The following is a 25,802-nucleotide window of genomic DNA, read 5'->3' on the forward strand; positions in this document are numbered from 1 at the left end:
TTAATGGCCCATAATGGAGTTTATTGTCAGCGTAGGGTGCTTAAAAATACACAAATTCAAGCCTTAAAAATATTCATGTTTCAACAGTGACTATTACAATAATTCTAGAAAGTCCTCATCTACAATATGTGCACAATTCTGAAACTTACAGCCATACAACAGGTTTTCCTACTTCTTCATCTACAGTCTAATTGTTATCTTGTTTGTGTCCCTATTTTGTACAGCATGTTGTTGGCAAAATGTCTCCCTGACTGCTACTAATAATATTTCTCTGGTGTACATTACAGTTAATTGAAGTGCAGCAGCTGTCAGAATAATTACATGCTGATGTTTGCGACTTGGCAGGGAAAGATTACACTCAGCCACAAGCTCTGGAGAGTTTTTCTTTATTTTTTCGTCTTCTTCTTCTGTGTCCTGCGAGCCGACGTTTTTTCAGCCAAATGCCAACAGAAAAACTGGCTCTGAGACAGACAGAGGGAGAGAGAGAGATGGATTCTGTTTGCCTAATTAGATACACACTAAGGGACGGTATGGAAAACTGTGGTAATCACAGGACTTGTTTACAAATGGAAAAATATTTAAAATATGACAAAAATTAAAACTTGTACATACAATTATTTTGTCCTTCTTTTCTTCTTTGTTTCTTTGTGAGTTTAATGTTCAAATCCAGCTGTCTAAGTGACCACAACTTCTCCGTGCTTTTGTTGGTGAGGAGCAAATCCACTCTGCAGGAATCCACTGGACTTCTGCCTCTTCTACCTTCTTGAGGTCTGCCTTCAGCTCTCTGAACGCCACCGCGATATCGCCATTAACAATCACCTTGTCAAACAAGTGACCGCACTGCCTCTCCATGGTCTCAGCCAAGTCAATCATGTCCTCAAAATCCTCCTCCTGTGGCAAGAGAACACCTGGGTAAATGAAATCTAGTAACAGGATGCTACATTCAGCTCTATTCAGCTTTTCTTTTCGTTGTTTGAATTGTGTGGCCTTTGATTAACCATCAAGCAAAAGATGAAAAGAACCTGCATATTAAAGGAACACTTAAAAAGAACTGATTAATGATAATTTCATTGTTAATCTGACAAATATGGTTGATGGAATGCTAAAGCCTGGCCATATGGTGACAAAAAACATCTTTAGAGAAAGAGTTCTACAATAATCTGCACATACTGTAATGTAACAGGACATGGAACGGATCCCCATGACCACTCAACTACACGGACCGAGGCGTAACACATTGTTACGTGCTGAGAGTAAAGGATAAGAGGCCTTTTCACAAAAGCTGTAGTACGAGTTGAAAGCAGCACTATAAGATATGCTTGGACTACATAAGGGCTGTGGTGCTTGGCAATGGGCAACCTCCACCCAGGCTGCAACACAGGTGTGTGACCTTGTGGGTTTAATAAGGGCCAACATGGGCAGCTAGGGTCAAACAGTGAATGAGAAGCCAGATGGGGATTATGAAAGTGGCCTAGCATCTTTTAGTCATGTCTTAAAGACATCTACCATCAAACATATATGCTCCCACTTTGAGACAAGTGAACACAAACCAACCACAGCAACATAAAAAATGAATTCCGCCCTCTTTTAGTCATTATTTCAATCCATCTCATGCACACAAAAGATGTAACCCTTCATCTTCCGGACAAAATGTACTCACCTATACGTTATGGAACAAGAAGCCACCCACCAAGGAGCCCTGTACCTCCCCCTGTCTCTTAAACGTCTCTTAAACGCAAACCACAGGGTCAACCATGTGTAATGCAAGGTGTCCACATGAGTAAGGGAGAATTAAGGCCAGGAGGGTGTTTGACCTCACTCCGCCCTGCATGTTATAAGACATGGAACAAGCACCTGACTTTACACACATATACCTGATGTGTTTTGCGTGTTTATGTTATAGTGTCTCTTACTGAAAAGATCCTGACTGAGTTCTTGTCTTCTTCGTCACAGAGGAATTTAGCTCTCCGTCTGGTGAGGCGTAGCTCCTCTATACGTGGGGGCTTCACGAACACCACGTATGGTTTGAATTCAGATGTGTACACATGCTTAATTTTCTGTGGTGACAAAGACAGAACAGGAGGTTAGATGAAGGCAGAGAATTAAGTATTACTATATTTGTACAATAAGTTGTCTCAACACACAATAAAAGAACGAAAAAAGATTTCAGAAGATTGGCCTATTAGTTCAATCAGTCTTTGGCATGAAAACACAGAAAAATCCCTCTTGAGATCTACACATGGTGTGAGTCTACTAGTATTATTTCAAATGTGGCAGAGTGAACACTTGTAAGAGCTCTTCAACTAAATGTGAATCGTCTTAAATGTTGCAAATGACTATGGCAGTTCTGTGTAGATGATTAGTAAAATTGATTATTTAAATTATTGGTTTGAACCAAGATAAATTACTTTCCAAACTGTATGAATCATGTACAGGCAATAATGTGCAGCAGATTAACAGCCTAAAATGGAAATCACTTCATGTACCAGAGTACTTGTAACTGCTAATTCCCACTGTTGACTAATTGAAGACTGCTGCAGTATGTGCTTCTTCTGATACACATGGAGTCACCGGTCCCTCCTTGTTTGCAGGGACCTTCATTAGCAGGTTGTAACACGTGGATGTTCGTGTTAACCCTAACAAATCAGTAGCATGCGATCCCTCACTGGTTTCCCACAATGCAAACACTGCCAATGAAGTGTTTGATGGTGGGCGCCACTGCCAGGAATTAAACCCTGTAGTGGTCAAAAACAGGCCCTAGGAAACTTCATTTTTATTATTTAAACATCGACAGTCATTACTGAAAAGGCAACCGTCACAATTGTTTGTGTCAGTATGCAGCACCAGTTTAACCAGAGACAGAAAAAAAAATGTTGATGGTATAATACTCACACTAGGGTGCACATCCAGGAGGCACACCTTGCCCTCAGCCATCACTCTGTGCACAGAGTCTAGACTTGTTCCATAGTAGTGTCCATTGTATCTCCCATATTCTATAAACCTAGAAACAGGGACAGACACAGACAGGGCAGACAGTATAAAATAGTAATCAAACAGCACTAGAGATGGTGGACATCACTCTCATGGAAAGGGAGGGTAAATTGGACTATTTTTTAACACCATGGGAAAGGAAACCTCAGGAGGGACATCTGCATAGACAGTACCTATGATTGAGAATGTCCTCTTCAAACATGTGAATTGATACAAAGTGATAATCCACCCCTTCATTCTCCTGCCTTCTCTTCTCACGTGTGGTGTCTGAAAGAGAAGAGAACAGGAGGCTGACGACAGCTTGAAAAAGATGAGACGTGTGTGCAGGAGGTAAAGGTGATGTCTGTCTTACGCGGTACAGTGACGCCATAGTGGTCAGGGTCGGATATCAAGAGCCTCCTCTTTAGTTCATTAACGCCAACGCCGTTGGGCCCTGGAGACAAAGATCAAAACACTGTGTTTTGTACATGGGTATTCATATCAGTGTGTACTAATGTTTTCCTCACGACAAGTCCAACATCAAATAGGTTTAGTGATCTGGTGACACATCTGTGTTTATCATCAGAGAAGGAGAAGGGGAGTGAGCGAGTCAGACAGACAGAGCTCTGATTTCATACTGATTTCAGTCTGAAAATGATTCTCCAACCAGCCTCGCTCTGTGTCTTTCTATCGTACGCCAGAGGCTCCTATACCCTCTGGAAAATCCATAGCATCACATCTAAATGTGACATCTGCAAAGCCACACAGTATCGGTGTCATTATAGTGTAGGATGCACAGGATGAAGCACACACACATGCTGCAGCATCTGGGATTTTCTTCTAAAGCAGGTTTCTTCAGCCCCACATTGCATCAGACTCTAATGGAGCGCCGTCTCAAAGTAGGATTCCTGACATACCTGCCTTTTCCATCACAGCGTTGCATGAGCTCGATACATTACAAAATATCAAGTTTATAGACTCTCCACTCTTACACTGCTGATGTCTTTCACAGCTGCTGCACAGAACTGGAGAGGAGCATCATCAGGCTACTTTCTTCTGACCTTTTTTTTCAAGAGTTACATGATCTGTAGAGCTTAGAGTGGCTGGCAGTCACTTTCACCAACTTTCTCGGGGCATAACGGTCTATTGTTTCATTCAAAGTGCATTTGCAATGCAAACAAAAAAGGATATATTTCCAACCTGGTCAAACGTTATCCAGCTGGTGCTGTTTTTGTGATCCAGGTTTTGGTTTTCCTGTCTATAACTCTCATTGCCAATAAGCTATATATTCTTAATGATGACCTCCGGTCAATGAAGAGCCTTCACAGCAGACAGTAAAACGTAATCCAGAGTCGGGGTAAGCTCCAACTCAATTAAAGAGGTCTAAATCTAAATCCAAGCTGTCTTAACTGTTCTAGTTTGATGATGGAGCACTTGGCTGACATTATGAGGGATCTTATTCACAATCCACTCATCCTTTTCTCTCCATCCATCTATCATTTGTCTCTTCTCTAGCTGGTTTTGTTTTTGCACCTCTTCAGTTCATTGTGTTTCTCTCCTCTCTGCCTTTCAATTTTCTTTCTCTCATCTTCCATCTCTCCTCTTCTCTTCTTTCTTCGATTTCCCTCGGTCACAGATGACCTACAGTTGTATCGTAATATGACATTAAAAAGACCTTCAGTGGGGCTCAATGTAAGATTCCCTGGGGAGAGATATAGCTCAAAAATACATAGAGCAGGCCTGCAGGATTGGCAGAGAAGTGAATCTGGGGTGGGCCACTAGGTAACTTAAGAGAACACAATATATTCTAACTTGGACTTTTCTGACAGTGTTTACATGGGTCTGATGGGAAAGGATTGTTCTTGAACTCAAGAGTGGGAACATAAATCTTCATCAATGCATTACTTTTTCTTTTGATCAACAACAGCTTCAATAATATTGTCCTTTTAGTGAATGGGATCACGTTATTTAGATTTTTCTATATGGACAAAAAAAGCCAGTGGGATAATATAAAACAGAAGACAATGTGCATTACTGTACATATCACCAGACTGACTACAGTGTTATAAGCTTTATAACATGAGCTATATAGCAATGTTACAAACATGTACAAGCTTTTAGCATTGTGTTTCTTTCCAAACAAGAGAGGAACTTGCCCGTTTCTTTACACAGCTGTACGTTCAGCTCATACGTACCAACCAGAACGACCAGACGGTGTCTGTCCTTGGAGTCTTTGTGATAGGGCATCACCTCTATGTAGGTAGGGGGTCGAATTGAGCCGTGTACCCCTGTGCTCCACCTCCTGGAGCGGGCCACTTCTCTGGCCCAACTGCTCTTTCTCCCAAGTCGGAAACTCCTTCTTAAACCAGCTGGAAAAGAGAGAGAAAGTCCTCAGATCTGCGAGGTGTGTTTCTGAAAACCTAGCAGGAGGACGTCCTCACTATGACAGTCCTAAAACCTGCGTTAATTCATTTTTTGGCCACTTAAATACAGCACAACACAACACCTGGCACATTATTGGCTTATAAAGTTGGTATGGTGAATGTGTTAGGAAACAGTCCCCAACAAATTTACACATCCCAAAGAAGCAGAGAAACATTAGCAGTCATTTGGAGTCACATTTCTGTGTAAGTCTCAGTCATGTAAGTCTATTATATACTCTCTTTTTAGCCTCCACCAGTTCCTGAGGGAAATGTCTGACTCTAGCTAGTTGCTAACTTTCTCTGTCTGCCATTTTACCATGGGTAGGTAGCATACAGTGGGGCATACAGTTTTAAAGCTTTTTCTCTAATAACAGTTGCGTGCTATGGCTGAAAATTAGGTTGATGAGAACAGTTAACCAAAAAAGTTGTGGGCCATAAAACCAAAATAATAAGCTGAAAGAGGCTAAAGTGGTTTGTAGAGCTAGTGCAAAGTCAGGCAATATTCACTGTGGGTGATCAGTTTTACATTAAATGTAGTCATTTGAACCATTGCTAAAATTAAAATATTGATCTGTGCAGCTTTAAGAACAAACTAAGCTGGCATTTTTGAAATTTTTATTTTGGCAAGAACACTAAAACCAGGCCACGTTGATCCATCATGACGGTCCATTTGGTCCATTTTCCTGTTATTTAGCTTTATTACGACCACAATTTTGAGATAACTTGCACACCTTCACAAATTAATAAGCTCCATGGGCGTGTAAAGCTTGATTTACTCAAGACTTAATTTACTTCAGTGATTTACCATCCATTTAACATTGCTTTCCTTGGTGCACTACTTGGACTCCAGTTGATAAATAGGGCAAACACTAGAACTCTTAAGAACTGTTAAAAAGCACCAGTGATACTTAGATGACAACAAGGACCGCAGCAGAAGGCAGAGCTACAGTAGGAATGAGAGAGTACAGCACCATTTAACAAACCATTAACACTACCACCCAAACTCTGGTGTCAAGCACACCCTGAACAGCACAAATCTCCGTCAAGAGACAACAACTCAGTCAGTCACGCGCCGCTTGTAGGCTGTCTGACAGCCAGCGTCTGCCATGCGACTGTGGTCTAGCCTGGCTTGGCAGGCTCGCTCTTTTTCATGATGTTAACTGCTCCTAAGTGATGTTGCCAGGCTTTCTTTGACGTCAGCTGTAATTTCACTTTGTAAGCATATCTGTCCATTTCCTCTCCGGGCTTCATTCTAAGAAACATGGCACTATGAGTAGAAATTTCAAACTTTTGTTTACATGGAATTTAAACTGATGATTTCACTCAGAAATGTGAAGGGGTAATACTGTATGAACCAATGTTACACAGCAAAAGAGAAATCTTATTTCCTACAATGAAATAAGGTCTAGAGTGAAGCATTATGTAATTGTCAATCTTAAGTAATTCTGGCAGTGAAATTCTCATCTGTAATTGAAAATGCTCTCAGCCATAAAACCTTAGTTCTTTTTTGGAAATGCTACAAGACATTTATGCTTCACTAGACAGTATGAAGTAAGGGTGAGAGTAGAGATAAGACTGAGTAGAGAGTGATGACATGCAGCACATATACAATGTCAAGATTAAATGATATGAGCCACAACCGACAGTTTTCAGTATGAAGCATCATAAGTGAGTCCATTTAGGGTGCAAAAGTGGTATTTTATAATGCAGTCTTACCAAAATTGATAGCACTCTTATATTCATTAATTAAAGTCATATAGAGAGGGATTTTAATTAAATTCTTTTAAATTAGAAAGCAGAAAGTATTTCGAACAATGTCAAACTATTACTTGTAACCAGACAGATAACCACAGACAATATTAAAAAAACAGTCAGTGAAGATTCCTCTATGTACAAGCTGTTGGCCTGTTTTTCCCTTCTTCACCATGCCTTTACTGACTTTAATGACTCGTGTATCTACACATAGTTCTCCACTATTTCCCTTCTCTTTCACTCACTCTCTCCTCTGATTACTCTGCATGAAGTCATTTGGTCGTGCAGCATAAGGGCTTACATGCCAGACAAAGAGGAAACACAGAGTCTGAACCGCACGTCCTCAGGTGGAAGCTGGCCTGAGATAAGATGAAATGCAGATTATTAAATGCACATGACTCTTAAAACTGATATAATGCAACATCTGTAATTACCTTGCCTTGTACAGACGTAAAGGAGCCTTTTTACAATCAGCCTTGAGTGCACGCCCCATATGAGCATCCTGCACCGCTCATACTGTATGCACACACATTATATCAAGCACATCATATCCAATCCATGAGATCAAGACAAATGGGATAAATGGGAAGGCTAAAACCACATTTGCTGTTCCAGTCCTCTCCCACAAATCTCCAAACCACAAAACTACATCATCTATGAACTGGTTTGTTCTGAAAATATAACCAGGATCTCCTTCAGTTGCTGTTTTTTCTCCATCTAGTTTTAGTGCTAAGCTCAATATCTACTGTATAAAAGTAGATTGAGGTGCTTGTACTTTACTTCCATTTGATGCTTGCATTTATCTGATAACTTCAGTTACCAGTTACTTTACAGATTCTGATTAATAATGCAGAAATATATTGGGACATTGGGATATTCAACATACTTTTGGAATTTAAGTATATTTTCTGCAAATACTTTGGTACAGTTACTTAAAGGTCTAGTGTGTAACATTTTTCAGGATCTATTGGCAGAAATGGAATATAATACATAGGTATGTTTTCATTAGCATATGATCACATGAATGTAGGAATCAGGTCACCTTCCATAGAGTCGTCCATACTCCATCATATTTTGTAACCCAGGAAGGACAAACTAAACACTGGCACTAGAGAGGGGCATTTGTTTTTCATTATCATTGTAGTTTCTCCTTCGCACTAGGAAGAGGAGGGTGAAACAAGGGAGTTGCAACTCCCTGCAACTACACCGCTAATGCCACTAAATCCTACAAACTGGACCTTTGATGCATGGCTTTTATTTAAAATATAGTATGTCCACACTTGGGAGTACTTCTGCCACCGCTGACATTCAATATATGTCTGTTGTATTATCTTTCATCACACTGGTCCCTTTTCCAGTGTCAGTGGGATATGAGTGGAAAAAGTCAAACATCTCACCAATGTGGATCCCTGTTATAGCTCCGTAGTCTACATCCTCCACGACTGGAAAAACAGGAAGACAGAAGAGGAAAGAGTGAGGAAATGGTGGACGCTAACCACAAGGGGATGATATGTGCATTGCTCTGAAATTTTATACTCAAAATATTAGTGTATGTTCTGACCCAAATGTCCTAATATTTTGCTTTGGAAATTCTAATAATAGTTTTATTTAGAAATGATATCCACAATTTAGAAATATTAATAACTACCTTACTCTTACAAAGTGATTGCTCGTGAAAAACTAGCACATTACAGCAGGCCAGATACTTAAAACGTGCTTCGATACAACAAAGGAACATTTAACAGAATCCTCTCCATTTTGGAAATGTGGTACAGTGATCATTACATGATTATTATTTTTGGATAATTCACCCCTTTAAATCTTTAAAAACCCCAAACCAAGGCCTTAAGTATACATGTGTATCATATCATGTAAAATATGCTGAAGGTAGTTTTCAAGCAGTAAATTCAAACAGACAGTACCTTCCGCCTCATCTGTGGAGCATGTGGAGAAAACAAAAGCAGTGAGTACAACAGGAGGGCAGCAGAGCTCAACCATGACCATGACCTTGACCGTGAGCTTCAGACATGACCTGTCACCTCTCAGTTTCGCACTAAAAGGAACTCCAATATGTTTATTGGAAAGTGTTAAAAGGTTTTATTCTTTTCAGGTGTGGGGTTTTTATGGGTAAGCGTGGGCTCATCACCTGGTGGTTTGACCCGTCGAGGCTTGAACAGCGCTTTTGGTCGCTGTAGCGCAACTCTCCTGTGGAAAGCCAAATAAAACAAGGCTGAATCAAAAAAGGACTCCATTAAAAAGGCTTATAGATATGCTCTCAAGAGAGTCAACATTTTGCTATTGACTAAAAACCATAAAATGACAACCTCTCATGGAGCTGCTGCGAGGGGATGAGCCCTGCTCGGGTGCTGCTGTCCCCGAGGTGACAGGCCTGCCACCAGGTATCATCCTCCATGCTGACAACCTGGAGGACGTCGCCCCTTTTAAAGGCTACAGCTGCATCCTTGCACGGAACAGCGGGATCCTCGTCAGGATCATAGTCAAAAAGAGCCCTCAAAAACAGCTGAGGAAAGAAAATCATTTAATGTTTTTGCCTACAAAGACACAAACAGGTGACCAAGGAAAATACACATCTTATCCATTGATTCATTCTTCTCCTCTCCTACTGCAGCTTTGTGAACTTCCTCTGTATCCTGGCAGTGAACATCTTCGTCTCGGGCTTTTTCACATATGTTGGTGTCATTTTTGAGAAATGACCATGATCATAGAAAATAATTTGTCTTAATCCTTCACAAATGCTCCCTGCTCTAACAGTTTCCAGCTTGGACATCCACTCCATGTATGTGGTGGTAATGACCTAGAATTCTTCCTAAACAAAGAGGATTGTAGAACTTTTCCACATAAGGAGTGTATGGATTCATTGTTAATCTTAAATTGAGTTGATGCAGCTCAGCACATGTGATGAACGCTTAATCAAGTAAATTGTAGCGAAGTTAGCGAGTGTCTTATCCTTGACTGTCTGATTTGAATTTAGCTTTTGACAACGCACTGCTGTAGTGACAGCATTGTGGCAGAAACACAAAATATAACCAAACACACAAGATACCACTGATTTCATCTCTTTTTACTGAAACCAGGTGGGCAGCTTTCTCCGTGCAGCAGATTGCATGCTAACGTAAAGTACACACAGCACGGAATATGTGTTGTTAATATTTACTGTACCTTCTTCTTATTTGATGACATTTCTTCCTTAGAGGAGGCAGGAATGATTTTGAATCGAACTTCACCCTGAGAACGAGCCTGTGCAAGAACAGTTGCAAGACGCAGTTTATATTTTGGGGAAAATATTAAAACTTCTTATTTTCTTTCTTGCCGAGAGTTAAATGAGAAGGTTGATACTACTTTCATGTCTGTATGGTAAATATGAAGCTACACCCACCAGCCAATTAGCTTAGCTTAGCTTACCATAAAGACTGGAACCAGGGTGAAAATGAGTATTAGCTAGCTGTCTTCCCCTATTTCAGGTCTCCTGGCTGAAGCTTCATATTCTTTTACAGGGTAAGGCTGTTTTCTTCCTGTCAACAACCCCCCCCCAAAAAAAAGAAAAGAAAACAGATTCTACTAACAAGGACTGTCTGTGCAGCCCGAGCCTGATATATCCTCTGTCCCATAGAGCTCCATTGTTGTCCAAAACTATTTTAACAATCAATGATCCACGATGTGCACTGGGGGACATCATGAACAAGGGCACTGTAGTTAATTTCAAATCAATCCAAAATACACAATCCTGCTCCTGTACATGCTCAATAGTGCACCGAATATGTATTCTTCGACAGCAGGAAATAGTCCCAAACAAATGCACTATTTACTCTTGTTTGAGTAGCATTTGCTAAAAACTACAGTGCCCAGCTATTTTAGGAAATAACTTAGTGTATATATATATAGTGACCTGTTTTTAAAGTTTTAAGCCTTCAATACTAACATTAAGGTTTGGAGCTGAGAGCCACAGACATGATAGTGAAGTTGAAAGGTATTGGCTGAGGGACTGTTCTTCTGAAGAGATTTGTTGACAATAAAAAAAAACTATAGAACCATGCCAGCCTTATCCTATAAGCGACAACATTGAAAAAAAGAAAGGAAAAGCTGAGAGCAAGAGGAGAGAAGCAAACAGAAACATCCAACGAGGAGGTAAGACTAACCAGAAGAGAAAGGACTTCCTTCGGTTTCCTGTGCTCCAGTGGGACTCCATTCACCTCTTTCAGCTCATCTCCTTCGTGGATCAGGCCTTCAAAGTGTGGGAAATATATATGGAAATGTATACCACATGCTCCTCTTTGTAACATTTATATTTACTATGCATCATCAAAATAATACAACATAATGTAAAGATACAAGGAAATGCAGAGTGGACAAAACTGTAGAGTTTATCAACTTACCGCTTTTATCAGCTGCACCTCCTCTCATGATCCTCGCCACAACAATCGCCCCAGTGGATTTATCCCTCTTAATTGTTGCCCCCTTGAAGATGGTCATTAGTGAATGAAAGGTTGATGGACAAACAAAGGCAAAGAGGTCAAGCGGTGGACAGTAAAAATAACATGTTGATTTTATTACAGTCCAGACAAGATTATTATTTAGATTCACTTCATTCCAGGGAAGGTTATTTGTATCAGGACGGGACTATTTAGCCGGCTGCCTTCATGTAACACACAAAGCGCTGGAAAAGGTTATCCAAATCAGAATTATTTTCAACACATGTTATTGATGTGGAGCAAATCGCAATGGAAAGAGCATCTTATGTAGTTGACTACAATCAGCTCACACTCGGGTGTAACCCTGTTGTCTGGAAAACGGGAACATGCTGGATCGATCAAAGAGACCGTGTCAGAAAAAGGTCAGTCCGACTCCAATCTAGTTTTGGGATCAATACAAAAGTATGTTTTTTATTATTGGTCCTAAGCACATTCCCCCCTGAAAGCTCAACCACTAACACACAAGTATACACACACTGCAAAAACTGTCCATCATTAAGTAAATTATTCTTATATTTACCCCTAAAATCATATTTTCCTTTAGAAATTATTAAACTCCTCTCAGCCATAGGGGTTTATTTTTTTGGCTGCTGTTTGTTTATCTTTTAGTTAGAAGGATATATCAAAAAGTTGCTACATGGTAAAGTAAGGCCGCAGGCTAAGAAACAAATGCTTAATTTTTTTAAGTGCGTCCAGGAAATAGTTTTAAAGGAATTTTAACTTTGTGTGTGAGGGTGTTTTTGAACATTTCTGCTATTTTTTAATGAAATACTGGACCTACTTGAGTGGAAAGAAATCTGGCACGTGTACCCCTCAACTGTCCATCACCGTATGTACTTTATGGAGACCATGATCCAGATGCAGATCAAAAAAATCTGATTTTTTTATATTATTAAAATAACAAATTTAGAGGATTTTGTGGCCTTGGCAAAGCTTTGCGCTCTTTGTACTTTAATCCGTTTTCAGTCCAGTTTCACTTGATCCAGGAAATTTCCAGAAATAAGTGACAATGGCTTGGAACAAGGTGGACTAAGGCAGATAATTCCGGTAGTATCAAGAAAATGAGCTATGATTAAAGACCTTGAAACAAGTTGATTTACATCAGAAACAGAAGAGAAATTATCCCAATCCATTTTAATGCTCAATACGGCTGTTGTGCAGTTTTGCAGCGCATATACTGCACATTTACACATGTGTAAATAAGCACACACAAACACACACAACAATGCTGAAATAATGTTGTGCGTCACAGCAGATATATGGCAACAGAGATGTGGAAGAATTGACTCTGTAAATTCCTGTTTAGAGGAAAGTGAGCAGCAGGCCAGACACAAAGGGGATCCAAACTGCTGCAGGATTCCAGGGGCTGAAGTCCTGCTGCTACACCTTGGCATACGTGACTTTAGCAGTCACGGTGTTTGACAACATGACATAAATTCAGTCGCAGTTCCTGGGATATGTTTATTGCTTTGAGCTGCATGTGTATGTCAGATATTGTGGATGGACAAATTACAAATGTTTAAGTGCAGTCTCCCTGTTACATGGTTGTCAACAATGTTTATGTTGTAGAGCAAACTAAACTATTTCTGGGTCATCATGTGTAACAACTGAAGAAATGAGCTCTTTTCAGTGATAATTACAGTGCTGAAGTTTTTCTAACTGAGAGGTTATACTCCTGCTACGGCTTTTAAAGGAACAGTTAGAAACAGTGAGAAATATGGTTATTAGCTTTGTTGCCAAGAGTTACATGATAAGATTGATACCACGCTCATGTCTGTACAAATAAATATGCAGCTTTTGCCAGCAGGTGGTTATGTCAGCTTAACATAAAGATTTGAAACGCAGCTAGCATCCATCAAAGACAAAAAATCTGCTTATCGACAGCTCCAAAGATGACTAAATAAAATGTTATGTCTCATTCCAGTAGTATTGAGAACATGAAAAAAACAGAGACTGGCTACTGTTTCCCCCTGTTTCCAGTCTTTATGCTAAGCTAAGCTAATGGCCTGCTGGCTTTAGCTGCACATTCAGCCTATAGACATAAAAGTGGTACCATATCAATCTGCACTTTTTACCTTGACCTTTGAAACATGAAGGCCTGTTTACTGACCAGGGGCTCTTTGGTTTTGACCAGACTGACAATTTTGACTGAGTCCTCCTCCTCCTCCAGTACGTCATCAGGTATTGGTGGCAGAGTAGGCTCAAAGTCTCTCTGAGCTACAGCGTCATGAACCGACAGGAGACTCTGTAGAGGAAACAGGAATGCAGTGAAGCTGCCGATCTGCATTCAGGTAAGTCACTTGAATTCTAGCTGCTGTAAACAGATGTGGCATTGGTTAGTCTCCTCTAATAAGTCTCACTTTTTATAGATAAAAAGGCACTGTCTGAGGCCAGCAGTACACTCCGAACACAATGGAAATTGGCTAGGTTGGCTGTCAAGCTGCTGTCGAATTTGGCATTGTGAACAAAGGCCAGCATAATCATTGCAAAAATGTGTTCATTTGATGGCATCCATTTTTGGATGAAAGCATATCTGAAGAACCACTGTCACCAGTTTAACCAGTGCAGGTTTAGACCAACATTTATAGACTAAGTAGTTATGCTAGTGATATCCAAATGTAATTGTAAGGTTAAAAGCTACTCAAACAAAAATGCAACCAATCCCTGTTGACTAATTAAAGGTGACTGGGTGGTGAATGAGACTGTGAAAAAATTCCAGCGAGTTTGGCTGGCCTGTCTGCACTCACTACAGTGACTGAATCCAAACACAGCACTTTCTTCTTGGTTGCAAAACTTAAGTTCTGCCCGTGCCAACATGCCAACTTTTATTTAGTTTGGAATGAACCGCCAGCCTGTGGGCCACCTGAAAGCAACCCCCCACACTACCAACAGTGCCTCTGCCTGCAGCCATACTGGCTCAGCTCAAACATGACACAAACTCCTTTTCCAATACAGGACTGTGAAATGATATATGAGTCACTATCAATGCCCAGACAGTTCATTTAAGTTCATTCTTTGTTAACTTTGGCAGTGTGAAAACTCCAGGTTTGTTTGCAGAAAATAATATATTATATATATAATATATAATATTCTGGATAAACGTTAATCTCTCACTGTGAGCCTGCACAAAGTATAATTCCAAAAAAAGGGAATTTTCTGTAATAAGAAAGAATGAGAAGAGGGGGAAAACATCTGCTCATCAACTCAATTTTAACAATCAGCCAATCCATCTGTCAGTTAGTCTACTTGTTATACCCCGTGTCCATCAGCAGTTGCTCTGCTCAGAAGCTGCCAACATGTGAGCAATGTGTCTCTGGCCACTTTCAGAGACAGGTTTTCAAAAAACAAACATTCATTTACAGAATATTATACCTTGAGTCTCTCGTAAGTATGTGTGAGCTCCTGCGTTAGGGCCAAGAACAAACAGGTCATTAAGACTGTTTAAACAAACCCGTTAGTTCTCGGCTGGCCTCAGCTCCTCATTAAGGAAAGCCACGACTTCTACAGCTCACTGGAAAACCAAACGCTGTGTGTGTGTGTCTGAAATATTGCTGTCAGCAGATCTAAAATAAGGAAACATGCATTTGAGTAGTCTGGGTCCCTATGTGAGTGAACACTAATAAACATAACTAGGGAGTAGATTAGCTTCAATGCCAGTGTGGTTAATAGATGTCAGCACCTCTCAGTGGGCAGAATGATGAGGTGAAATCAATTTGAATAAAATTTACAGTTGGATTAATTTGTCAATTTGTGTGACCCACATAAGAGCAGAATGTAGGAAACAAAATACTACACGCCTTTTGATGTGCATGCAAGTGTTCAGTCTCCTGAAAAGCATCAGAATAGCTCAGATGAAGCATGACTGCATGGAAATTAATTTATCAGATTACAGTTATGGTGTTAGCTATGTTAAGAAAAAAGACTGAACATGTAACCACACCATTCATGAGTAGGTTTCTTTTATTTTTAATGATCCATTGTGGCACTGAAGTAGAAGGAAGCAAAACATCATCTTCTGAGTGAATTACAGTCTTGCTTCATAAATGGTCCATGTGAGTGGCAATTACAGGATGCGCTTCAGTGATAGAAAACTCAACTCTTGCACAGTTTGAGGCATGTTTATGTGTGTGTGTGCAGTACTACAGAGATTGAGAAGACGCTTGAGGGAATTGTTCAACATGTTGGGAAATACATGTATTTGCTTTCTTGCCCAGAGTTTGATAAAAAGAGCAATACACGCTTATGTTAGATTAAATAGAATAAAGACAGGAAACAGGGTGGAACATTAGTCTGGCACTGTTGAAATATAATAATATCTGCCTTTTGGCACCTCTAAACTCCACTAATTAACATCTGACGTGTTTAATTCATACAAAAACCAAAGTGTGAAATTTACAAATTGTGGTTTCTTCCCTGTTTTTTTTTTTACTTGTTGACAGTGCTAAGCTAGCTGTTTCTGTGTGCTCTGAATCCTTGAGCTAAATGAAATGGTTCCCTGGCTGTAGTTTCATATTTAATGATTACATGAGAGAAGTATCGACCTTCTCGTCCAACTCTCAGCAAGTGAGTATTTTGTCTTTTTGCCCCTGAAAAGCCAGGCTTGTTCCTTCCCTCTATTTCTAGTCTTAGTGCTAAGCTAAGCTAAGTGTCTGCTGGTTGTAGCTTCATATTTTTCATACAGGTCGAGAGTGGTATCAATCTTCTCTGGTAACTCTGGGCAAGAAAGCAAACGTGTATTTGCCAAAATGTTTTTTTAATGTTCTTTGAGCAGTGTATTCTTTTGGTAGAAATGATGTGATTTGACTGGTCAAAGGACCTGGCTGGTGGAGTTTTAGATTGACACACATGTGTGAAGTTACAGGAACACATCACCATGGAAAGAAATACTCTTCACCTTAAAGTGGGGTTTGGAAAAGAGGGCAACCAGTTCTTTGACTTCATCGCTCCAGCCTTGGTATATCAGCTCCTCTGCCAACTGGAAGCAGAGAAAAAGACAAGGAGAAGCAGGATATATTTTTTATAATTAGAGGTATGCATTTATATCATAGCCTGGGTGAGTTTTACTGTAGTCTATGCTGTACTAGCCAAGAGAGACAGAGAAATGAGCAGATAGATGGAATTTAACTGCAGTGACACATCATCAGTACTGTCCTCATTTCTGCACGTTCATACGACGCTTTGCTTTTCTCTTCTTGATGTTAACTATTTGTCTGTGTTCCTGTTTTGGTTTGTGTCTTTTAGCCACTGTTGGAAAAAAGCTCCCGAATGTTCAAGGCTACACGACAGCTGCGGCGACAGCTAAAACAGAACAGCCTTGACCGTCAGCAGCAAGTGGAGAGGCGGAGAGTGACTGTGTGCAGTCGCCCGTCTTGTCAAGCATATTACTGTAATGACTTCTACTGCTTCAAGATGTCGAGGCACACTCCAGAGACACAATGCATGAAGGTCATTAGTTTCCACTGTGAGCAAACAGAAGCCTCTCTGAGGGGAAACAGACCCACGGTTTGGCCCTTCCAGTAGGTCCTGATGATTTAAGCCAGGCAGAGAGTGGCTGTCGAACCGAATCTGAAGCAAAGGGAGTGAAGGGAAGGAGATGGAGAGGAGTGTGGGGGAGAGGATAGGGCTAGATAGGCAGTATGGAAACATGGCAGGAATTACAATATGTAGGGTATACAGCAGGGACAAGATCAAGGAAAGCAAATGGAGAGAAAGGGGAAGAATAGAGATAATGGAAGGAGAGTGTGGTTTGGGGATGGAGAGAAGAAAAGATGGAAGCATAGAGTAAGGGAAAAGTGTAAAAAGAACATCCTTGTAAGGCACAAGAGGGGAAAAATCAGGAAATGAAGGTGGAACGCGATCAAAATGGTACAAAAAGGATAGTGGGATGAAATGGAAATATAGGAATGATGGGTTGGTAACAGGAATGAAGAGGACTGGTATATATAATATGATGCACATCTGAAGAGAATAGAGACTGGTTGTGCTGTTTTGAGTCACAACCGTAGTGGGAGTGCTCTCTGTCACTTCATCTTAAATCTGAAATTAATTGTATTCCTCCAACACGAAACATTAAACTACACACAAAATGATTTTAGCAGCCTTTCACTGTCTTCAGTGACCTAACTCCTGGCATACAGATACAAAATGATATCTGCTGTCAAACAGCTTTTCAGACGCTAATATCCAAGGTGACAGAGTTTTGAGATAACATTTCATAATTCAGTGCTCATAGGAAGGAATGTACGTTCCACTCGTGCTCCTGTGTGACAGGAAAGTCATCTGTATATCAGAGGGAACAATTTGAACGATGAAAAACCTTCCCTGCTCCCTCTGCTGTCAAACTGCCATCCTCGGCAGCGTGTCTATCTGCAAAAGATGTTTGAGGAGAGACGCTTACGTCTAAGGCCAGACTCGCTGCATGCTCTTGGACGGGGATGGGGCTTCGCTTCTCAAAACGCTTCAGTCGCTCGTGGATCTGTCAGGAAAAGTATCACAATAAAGGTTTCCTCTGCAGTAAAATACACTTACTGCAACTTCTACTGTTAGTACTAATCCAAATTTCCACAATAGGGGATTAATAAAGTATAAATCTTCTATCTTCTTCTTCTTCTTCTTCTTCTCAATTAGTAAATGTTAAAATTTAAAGCATTCACAATCAGTTTAAGTGAAACTGAATTTTCCAAGTACTTTACTACTTTAAGTTCATTCATTACATTGTTATTTTCTTTACTTGTACTTGACTTACTAGTTACTAAACATTTTAACATTTTCCACACTAAGTCTACCACCATCTTAAATAAAATTGTTTCATATTATTAATAAATCTTAAATGAATAAAATATGATACATTGGTTTATTATTATTATTATTATTATTATTATTATAATATATAATAATCTAACACTGACAGGAACCATACCATTCTTCCTATATAGTACTACATAGAACATGTAGGATATTGTTACTTTTGAGAATTTAAGTATTTTTCCTGATAATACTTCTGTACTTTTACTTAAGTAACAATTCAAAGGTAGGACTACCTGTAGTGGAGTATTTTTATACTAGTATTACTACTAAAAAAAATAGAGTATTTAAACCACCTCTGTGTTTTAACAGCTCCTATACGCAGACAAAAAGCTCTTAACAAAGCTTTAAAAAACAGATGCTGCAACCGAAATGAGTCACTGTAACACAGGTGTGTCTTCACCTTAAAGAGCAGGTGAAGCTTCTTCTCCATCAGCATGCTGTGGAGGAACCTGTAGTCCTCCTCTCTGTCTGTATGAGACTCTGTTCCAGACATCACTGATGAAAGCAGCCTGCACACGCCTGCAGGAGGAGGAGCACAACACGCCCACACATTCACACACACATTCACACACACACACACACACACACACACACACACACACACACGTCAATAAGCACTCCGCCTGCACCTGTTATTAATTTACAGTACCTGTTTTGAATGTTATGAGGTGAGGTCAAGAACCCAAAGAGAGAGGTCAAATGTTAAATGGACGGTGTGATGCTTTTAAAAGATTCACTGCTTTTATTTTCCAGTTATGCACATGAGTATTTTATCTATAAAGGCAGGGTAAGTGAGTTGAAAAGAACACTAATGTGTTAACCTGCTACACTTTGGACATACCTCTGTGTTCTGTTCGGCTCAGCATCCTCCTCACTCTGAGAGAAGAACAGAAAAATTCAACAAATATTAAAACCCTTATATTCATATTCAGTTAGTTGCTCCAGATTTTCCTTGTTTCTATCAGCCAAGATGGAAACTGGACTGTGACAGAAAAAGAGAAATTGTTAGAGAAAGGAAAGAAAGCTCTTTTTTTTGGGGGGGGGGTTTCTCACATGGTATGTAAAAGATGCTTCTTATGAGATATTACTGCCCCCTAATGTTGGTATAAGATATTTCAACAGTACAGTAATACACTGTTCCACTAACCACACAGCTATGTCAATAACTTATTAAATCAGTCATTATTATTTTTTTTATGACATTAAACTTGATATTACCTAAAATAACCTCAAACAAAAGATGAAAACAAAACTCACAGTACTGGATGTCCTCTGTTCAAATTAATTCATGTTTACTTTCTCTCATATTGGGATTTGGATTCATTTAAGATAATTTAACTATGATAAACAAATCTTGAGGATCGGTTCAACAGAAATGCACTCGTTAGATAACAGAATTTAGGCCTGTAAAGAAATATATTCCAGTATCCCTCAATCAGCATGGCTGGAGAAACACAATAGCCACACAATATTTTAAGATGATAATAAATGAAAATATTTTGCAAAAAAATTAACAAGTTTGAACCTACTCTGAGTTACAGATTAAGAGCGTTATACACATGTTTATGTCCATACCAACACATCTTAAGTCGAGGAAATCAGCACAACCTAGCAGAACTTAAACTGCACTCACCAGAGACTGTCCACTCCATTAGGCCCAGTTCAGGCAGGCCATAGCGCTTAATATCTAAAGAGTATGAGCTGCATTTGAACATCCACTTGTAGAGAGAGGCTGTATAGTGTTCGACTGGCCGGATTGTAAAAGAGCCAGTCTCTTATCTAGTCAATATGTGTCAGGTCTGACCTAAATCATGCCAGCGGGAAATCAATACAGCAATCAAAGAGCATGGGGCGTTCACTTCCCACATATGACTGTGAGTGCATCCACACTGATTTTAACTAAAGCTGAGGTCAGTTGCATATTCCAGTGCTCTTTTTATTTTATTTTTCTTCTGTACAAAATACCAATTTCACACCTCTCTCTCTGGGCTCACAATACATGGGTGTTCAAGGTTTTAAGGTAACAAGACCAAGGTATGTATTAAGGGGAGTGCATCAACCTCAACAATCACAGGAGGGGTGATTTTGGGTGATGCATGTCCCAGTATAAATCCAATTACCCCGATTCATTGGGTTCAAGTCTATATATGGGGCATGAGCCAGTGCAGGGCAATGAATACTTATCCAGTACAGAAACTGCTCTGACTATCACCCTGACCTCTGACCTCTCTGTGGGGGAGGCTAACCGAGAATTTACATTAATGGGACCACAATATATGGGCTAGTGTCGAATAAAGACAGAAATATAAGAAATGTTATGCTCACACTGACCAGAGAACCAGAGTTACTTTAACATTAGTTACAGCCTCTTTATACACAAACCACAAACCAATGAAAGTCTCCAGGAGAAAAAGGTAGTACTGTTCAAGGAGGGCAAAGTCTCTCTGGTATTATTGTGTAAAGACAACAGACAAGACTAGCCGACAGACCGTGGGTGTGTCCCAGAAAATGGCCAGCCAACGAGATGTGAACTCGTAGGAGGAGTCCACAGCACCATCTAGCTTCGTTTTCAGCTGCGTCACGTTATCCAGAGACAGCTAGGCTAATACCGGAAATGAAGCTACTTATTTCAAAATAAGAGCGCAATCTTTGTTGAAACTGCCACAGTGGGAAGAAAATATCTCACATTGGTTTTTATAACGAGGGCGTGTAGTTTGTATCGTTCTGCTTGGACATGATAAAGGGATATTGCTATAAAATGAGAAAAAAAAAAATTTAATAACGGCAAGTCTGGTTGCCACTTCTTCCTACATTTCAGGATAAATATGCTGTTTTTTTTATTTAAAAAACAAACATATTTTCGTTCTTTATTCGTTATAACACAAATTATGTGTGAATTTAACGTAAAATATGACTTGATATAATCTGCGTACAAGGAAGTTTCCTTAATTAGAAACCTCTTGTCATATCTAGTATTATTTTCTCACGATATGAGGAGTATACCGTATTTTCCAACGATGACAGCTCTACTCAATAATACTTTGGCCTACCCGACACAGGTACAAGATGCTTATCATTTTAAACTGTGGCAATGTTATAGCGGATTTTCCTTATTTTTGTCTATTTTGTCCTGAGTTTGACTGTAACATTACGAGTATGTATAGTCGCTACAAAGATAAAACAACAAGTTAACGAACAAATGATTTACTAAATTTAGCATATTCGATAGTTGCACTTATATTTTGAAAGGTGACACCGGAAATCCATTTTCTAGCTAAACATTACCGATAAGTCCGTCTCTCCGTTTCCTCCTGACTGCTGCTTTTCTCTTAGCTAGATCGGCCAAGCCAAGCGCCTACCGTAACTACATGCCAGATGATGCACTGAGGGTGGTTTTTAATAAAGACCACCCGCTATGCAGTGCTGGTGCTCGGTGCACGGCTTGTAGGTACCAGTTTGGCCGGATAGAGAGAGTGTAGATATCAGGAAGCTGAAGAAAAGAGAACTGTGAGAGCAGACAGACAGGAGGCCACGGTTCCCCCTCACACACATACATACATCACCACGGCCTTGATGGTGATGTATGCAAGGAAACCAACAAGAGTCAGCGATGGGTAAATCAAGCACACACGTTAACATTTAACAAACAATGGTTAGGGTTTACGCGTTTTTTTTTTTTTTTAATATTCGTAGGTTGGTTGTTCGTGTTTGCGTGTATCCGTTTAGCTATCAGTGCTATCAGCTAGCGTTAACTGTTTGCCTGCAATTAGCTGTTTCCTATAACTTGGCTAATCGACTGACGTTACCTTAAAACTAGCTCACTAACGTGTACATGAATAAAGGGCGACTTATGTACGATATATCTTAAACATTATCGGTTATTTTCTACCGGTGACATGATGAGCAAACAGCTGTTGCTAAGGTGGCGAATCGAGCTAACTTGGCTAACGGCAGCTAATTAGCTAAATATGTTAAAAGTGTGTTGTTAAGCTTAGAAACCTAACCTGACCGTTAAAGAGCTAACTGTCTAATAATATCGGGGTTTTTTAATGTGTCTTCACAGGTGCAACGACAGAAGGGATTCACAATCCTATCAGGTAAGTTATGATATATTCAGTTTGTTATCAGTCTCCTGTCAATACTCTCCACTAACGTAACGTTAGCTAATGAAGGTGTAATACAGTATTCTTCCATTAAAATACTCAACTCAAATGTCCATAGTGTGATTGAGGAGATGCCTTCCATACTCAGAATTAGCAGTGTTTTCAAATCTGTTCTGTGAGGCAGATCTCACTAACCCAGCCCCAGTTGAACTTCCAATAACATTGGCGCTTAAAGATACTGTGGAACTATAGAAACCATAACATTTCTTATTTACATTAATCCACATGGCTGCTACACAACTTTCCATAGGACATACTGCTGTGGCACTTTGTAATGTCCTTATGAAGCTTGCTACATTTTATACTTAAATTCAATACATTAGTGCATCAGTGTAGTGCCTCCAAATACTGTTGTTACTAGCTTTTAAATGGCTACATTCAGTAAATGTAAGGCAGGAAAGATTGGCTGTACACTCAAATTGTAATATTCATTGCAAAAAAGGCACATCTCACACTGGTAATATTTATTTAAACAAAATTTGGAAAATATTAGAAAAACTAGCCAGCCACAGTTATGGAGTTTATATAAAACAGAATCCATATGTGTAATGATACAGTTCAATTCTTCAGTTTAGAATACAATTTACTACAAAATGATAAAACAAATGGCCTCACAAAAATGTAAAACAAATGTAATAGATTGAGCAAACCCTTGCCTTTGAATAAGCTATTTTAATGCTAAAGCTAATATACTATGGAACAGATATGTTTCTTTTGGAAGCAAAAATGTATGACAATATCTAGAAGAAGCAAAACATCTCATGCTCCATGAGTCAAAATATTCTGTGTTTCATTCAACCACTCCCACACTGAGCTGGAATTTATTTATTTTTGAAGTTATCAGTTCTGTTTTCACTGTGTTATTCATCTCAGTGGTGTTGCACTTAATCATTGAAGCTTGCTTAATGCGCTATTTTCCAGAAAATGTAATGATGGTATGAGCTGCGTGGAGAAAATGACATCAGTGTAACCTTGAGCACATCCACATCCAAGTCTTTCGTGCTTTATTCAATCTAGACCCATAAATCTCAGCCAAAGAGCCAGTCCAGCAGCCTTCACCGTTACGACAAGGTGCGTGATGGCTCATCGGACCCTACGCCCCCTTACAAGATGCTGCGACGCTCGGACGAAAGTCCTGTCAGTAGACATGGAGACGGCGCAGGACATGGCAAGGCAAAAACCTCTCACACAGTTAGAGGGAAAAATGGTAAGCCTGGTTTTAGTGGTCTTACACATGCATGCAATCTTAAGTTCTATCTTAAAGGGTTGTTATAAATGAAAAAGGTAGCATCTCGTTCCTGCATTAACCTCTGACACATAGAAAATGCCAGATGCTTGTGGCTGCAGGCAAACTAACAGCGCTCAGCCTCAGCTTATTGTGAGTGATGCTGTTAAATGACATACAGAGTCATCTGATGGATATCAATGTCTCCACGGTTAATTTTAGCATTCTTCTTTTGTTTGATCTCTGACATAAAATTCAGTCATGTATGCACGCCAATCCATGTCACTTTTGAGTGCGTGCAGAGTTTGATGAAAAGCAAAACATTAACATAGAAACTGTCATGGAAAGAAAGATGGAAAGATTTAGATTATTTTGCCATCTCACTGCCTTCAGATCACAATATAGCCATTACTGCTCAAATGTAATTAAAGCCAACCTAAAACAGCCACAACCAAAGTGTTTCTCATTTGGCAGGTGAGGATTAGGGATGGGGATCGTTCATTTTTATTGGTATTGATACCATTTTCGAGAGTGCTTAACGATCCGGGTCTTCATCGATACCACTATCAATACTTTTCTGTTAATTTGGTGGAAAGACGAGACGACAATACATTCTTCACAGAACTCTGATTGCTTTTATTGCTTAATAGCATTTGCCAGACAATTGAATTGAACTGATAAACTTTATTAGACAGCCGATGTATGTTTGTGCATCTGTGATTTGATTGAAATGACATGATTCATCTCTCGAGCTGAAGCTATCGATTAACTAAATAATCAAGTGTTCTATTCATTATTTCATCATTTAATCAGATTAAGAATTACCTTTGCTTTGTTAAAGCAATAGTAAATATAAAGTAGAGAAAATACATACATTTACACTAGTTTCAGAGACCCCCACTGTACCTGTTTTAGTACTTTTACTTAAGTTAGGGCTGCTCGATTATGTAAAAAATCATGATCACGATTATTTGGGTCAAAATTGAAATCATGATTATTCAAACGATAATTTTTTTTTAAACTTACCTGTTCAAACGAAAACAACGTGACAGGAGAAGACTGCAACTAGTGTCGCGACCACCGGCGCAAGTATAAATAGTTACGACACTCCCGTGACTTCACATTGTCGCGCGACAGGTCGGGAACGGCGAGTATACCGAGCGCATGATGTGCAGTGCGTGCTGCGGGGGAGGGACGGAAATAAGGAAATAAGCACGAGCGAAATACACAGACTGTGGCTGTGTCCCAATTCAGGGGCTCAGCTTTTTTCTATACAACGTTGCACAACAGAAAATGAAAAAAAAAATCGTTTCCCTCCGATTTTATTAGTTTTGAGATCGTTTGGCCCCAAAATTGTAATCATGATCAAATTTCGATTAATTGGGCAGCCTTAACTTAAGTAAAGGATCTGATCCTTCCTACACCCACAGCCTAACTGCAGCCGAGCCTTCCACTGTAAGGAAGGTGGCCTTGTGGGTAACGTGCCGGTTTCTTGTAGGAAGTGAGTCTTTTCCGGTGTGTAAGGGATAGTTACGTTCCTTCAGTCGGCCATAAAGTGTGTAGATAAGGTCAGGTTGCAGTACAATAGTTGTTGTATTTACTGCCACAGAAAATAGATAAAAAGTCCCTGTTTATGTAACTGTACTACAGTGACTTCTTTAGAGTGGTCCAGAGTGGGGACAGCTAGTTAGTCTATCTAGCAGCTACCAATCTGTTGGAGAGAGACAACTGATTGACTGGGTGTAGATGCCACAATGTCAATCACTCCAACTGCAGTTTCCCTAATTATGGAAGCCGCATGCGATCAGATGATTGATCGTGTTTTCTCTTTTGATTTTATCCACGGATAAACAATGACTTGTGGTTGGTAACTAGCCTAGCACTAACATCGTGTTATTGTGCTAGTCTTGTTCAGTTTTACAACAGAGTTTTCGTTTTGTTTCTGCTTGAAATGATCCCAAACTTTGTTTTC

General features: G+C 39.7%; 2 protein-coding genes and 1 long non-coding RNA gene across 9 annotated transcripts in view; 2 read left to right on the plus strand and 1 right to left on the minus strand.

Moving 5' to 3' along the window:
- LOC127368930 (MAGUK p55 subfamily member 7-like) lies at positions 1-21,858 on the minus strand. Of its 5 annotated transcripts, none has more exons than XM_051410135.1 (20): positions 21,728-21,858; positions 19,284-19,318; positions 18,843-18,961; positions 18,033-18,110; positions 16,530-16,610; positions 13,746-13,880; positions 11,540-11,621; positions 11,303-11,388; positions 10,326-10,403; positions 9,470-9,666; positions 9,292-9,350; positions 9,068-9,079; positions 8,543-8,587; positions 5,166-5,339; positions 3,344-3,424; positions 3,165-3,258; positions 2,893-3,001; positions 1,914-2,057; positions 613-891; positions 1-461 (listed from the first exon to the last, which is right to left on the minus strand). In XM_051410135.1, exons 2-19 carry the CDS (start codon positions 19,306-19,308, stop codon positions 661-663), a joined length of 1,830 nt encoding a protein of 609 aa, XP_051266095.1. In that variant the 5' UTR covers positions 19,309-19,318; positions 21,728-21,858; the 3' UTR covers positions 1-461; positions 613-660. The 5 variants fall into 5 exon arrangements, 3 of the variants coding, with proteins under 3 accessions (XP_051266095.1, XP_051266094.1, XP_051266096.1); XM_051410134.1 differs by lacking the exon at positions 21,728-21,858 and adding an exon at positions 20,076-20,368; XR_007885990.1 differs by lacking the exons at positions 1-461; positions 21,728-21,858 and adding exons at positions 1,661-1,828; positions 20,076-20,373 and having other exon boundaries at positions 749-891; positions 1,913-2,057.
- LOC127369125 (uncharacterized) lies at positions 13,812-18,229 on the plus strand. The gene is made up of 2 exons (XR_007886019.1): positions 13,812-13,926; positions 16,877-18,229. It is a non-coding gene; the product is annotated as an uncharacterized LOC127369125 (long non-coding RNA).
- LOC127369013 (WW domain-containing adapter protein with coiled-coil) overlaps positions 21,721-25,802 on the plus strand; it is a 12,774-nt gene continuing 8,692 nt past the window's right edge. For 2 of the 3 annotated variants that reach the window (XR_007886018.1, XM_051410142.1), the window contains exons 1-3: positions 21,721-22,056; positions 22,506-22,539; positions 23,623-23,812. Coding sequence is in view for 2 of the 3 variants with exons in the window: in XM_051410142.1 (XP_051266102.1) it covers positions 22,016-22,056; positions 22,506-22,539; positions 23,623-23,812 (265 nt within the window). In the remaining variant the exon portion in view is untranslated. The remainder of the gene's footprint in view (positions 22,057-22,505; positions 22,540-23,622; positions 23,813-25,802) is intronic. The other variant, XM_051410141.1, reaches the window with a different exon arrangement.

The sequence above is a fragment of the Dicentrarchus labrax genome, unplaced genomic scaffold, assembly GCF_905237075.1.
Source record: "Dicentrarchus labrax unplaced genomic scaffold, dlabrax2021, whole genome shotgun sequence".
NCBI classification, from domain to species: Eukaryota; Metazoa; Chordata; class Actinopteri; family Moronidae; genus Dicentrarchus; species Dicentrarchus labrax.

Coding starts and splice junctions, on each gene's coding strand:
- LOC127368930 (XM_051410135.1), bottom strand. CDS start 19,308: ATGCTGAGCCGAACAGAACACAGAG. Junction 11,622..13,745: donor TCAAAACCAAAGAGCCCCTG/GTCAGTAAACAG, acceptor ACCATCTTCAAG/GGGGCAACAATTAAGAGGGA. Junction 892..1,913: donor ACTCAGTCAGGATCTTTTCA/GTAAGAGACACT, acceptor CTCTTGCCACAG/GAGGAGGATTTTGAGGACAT.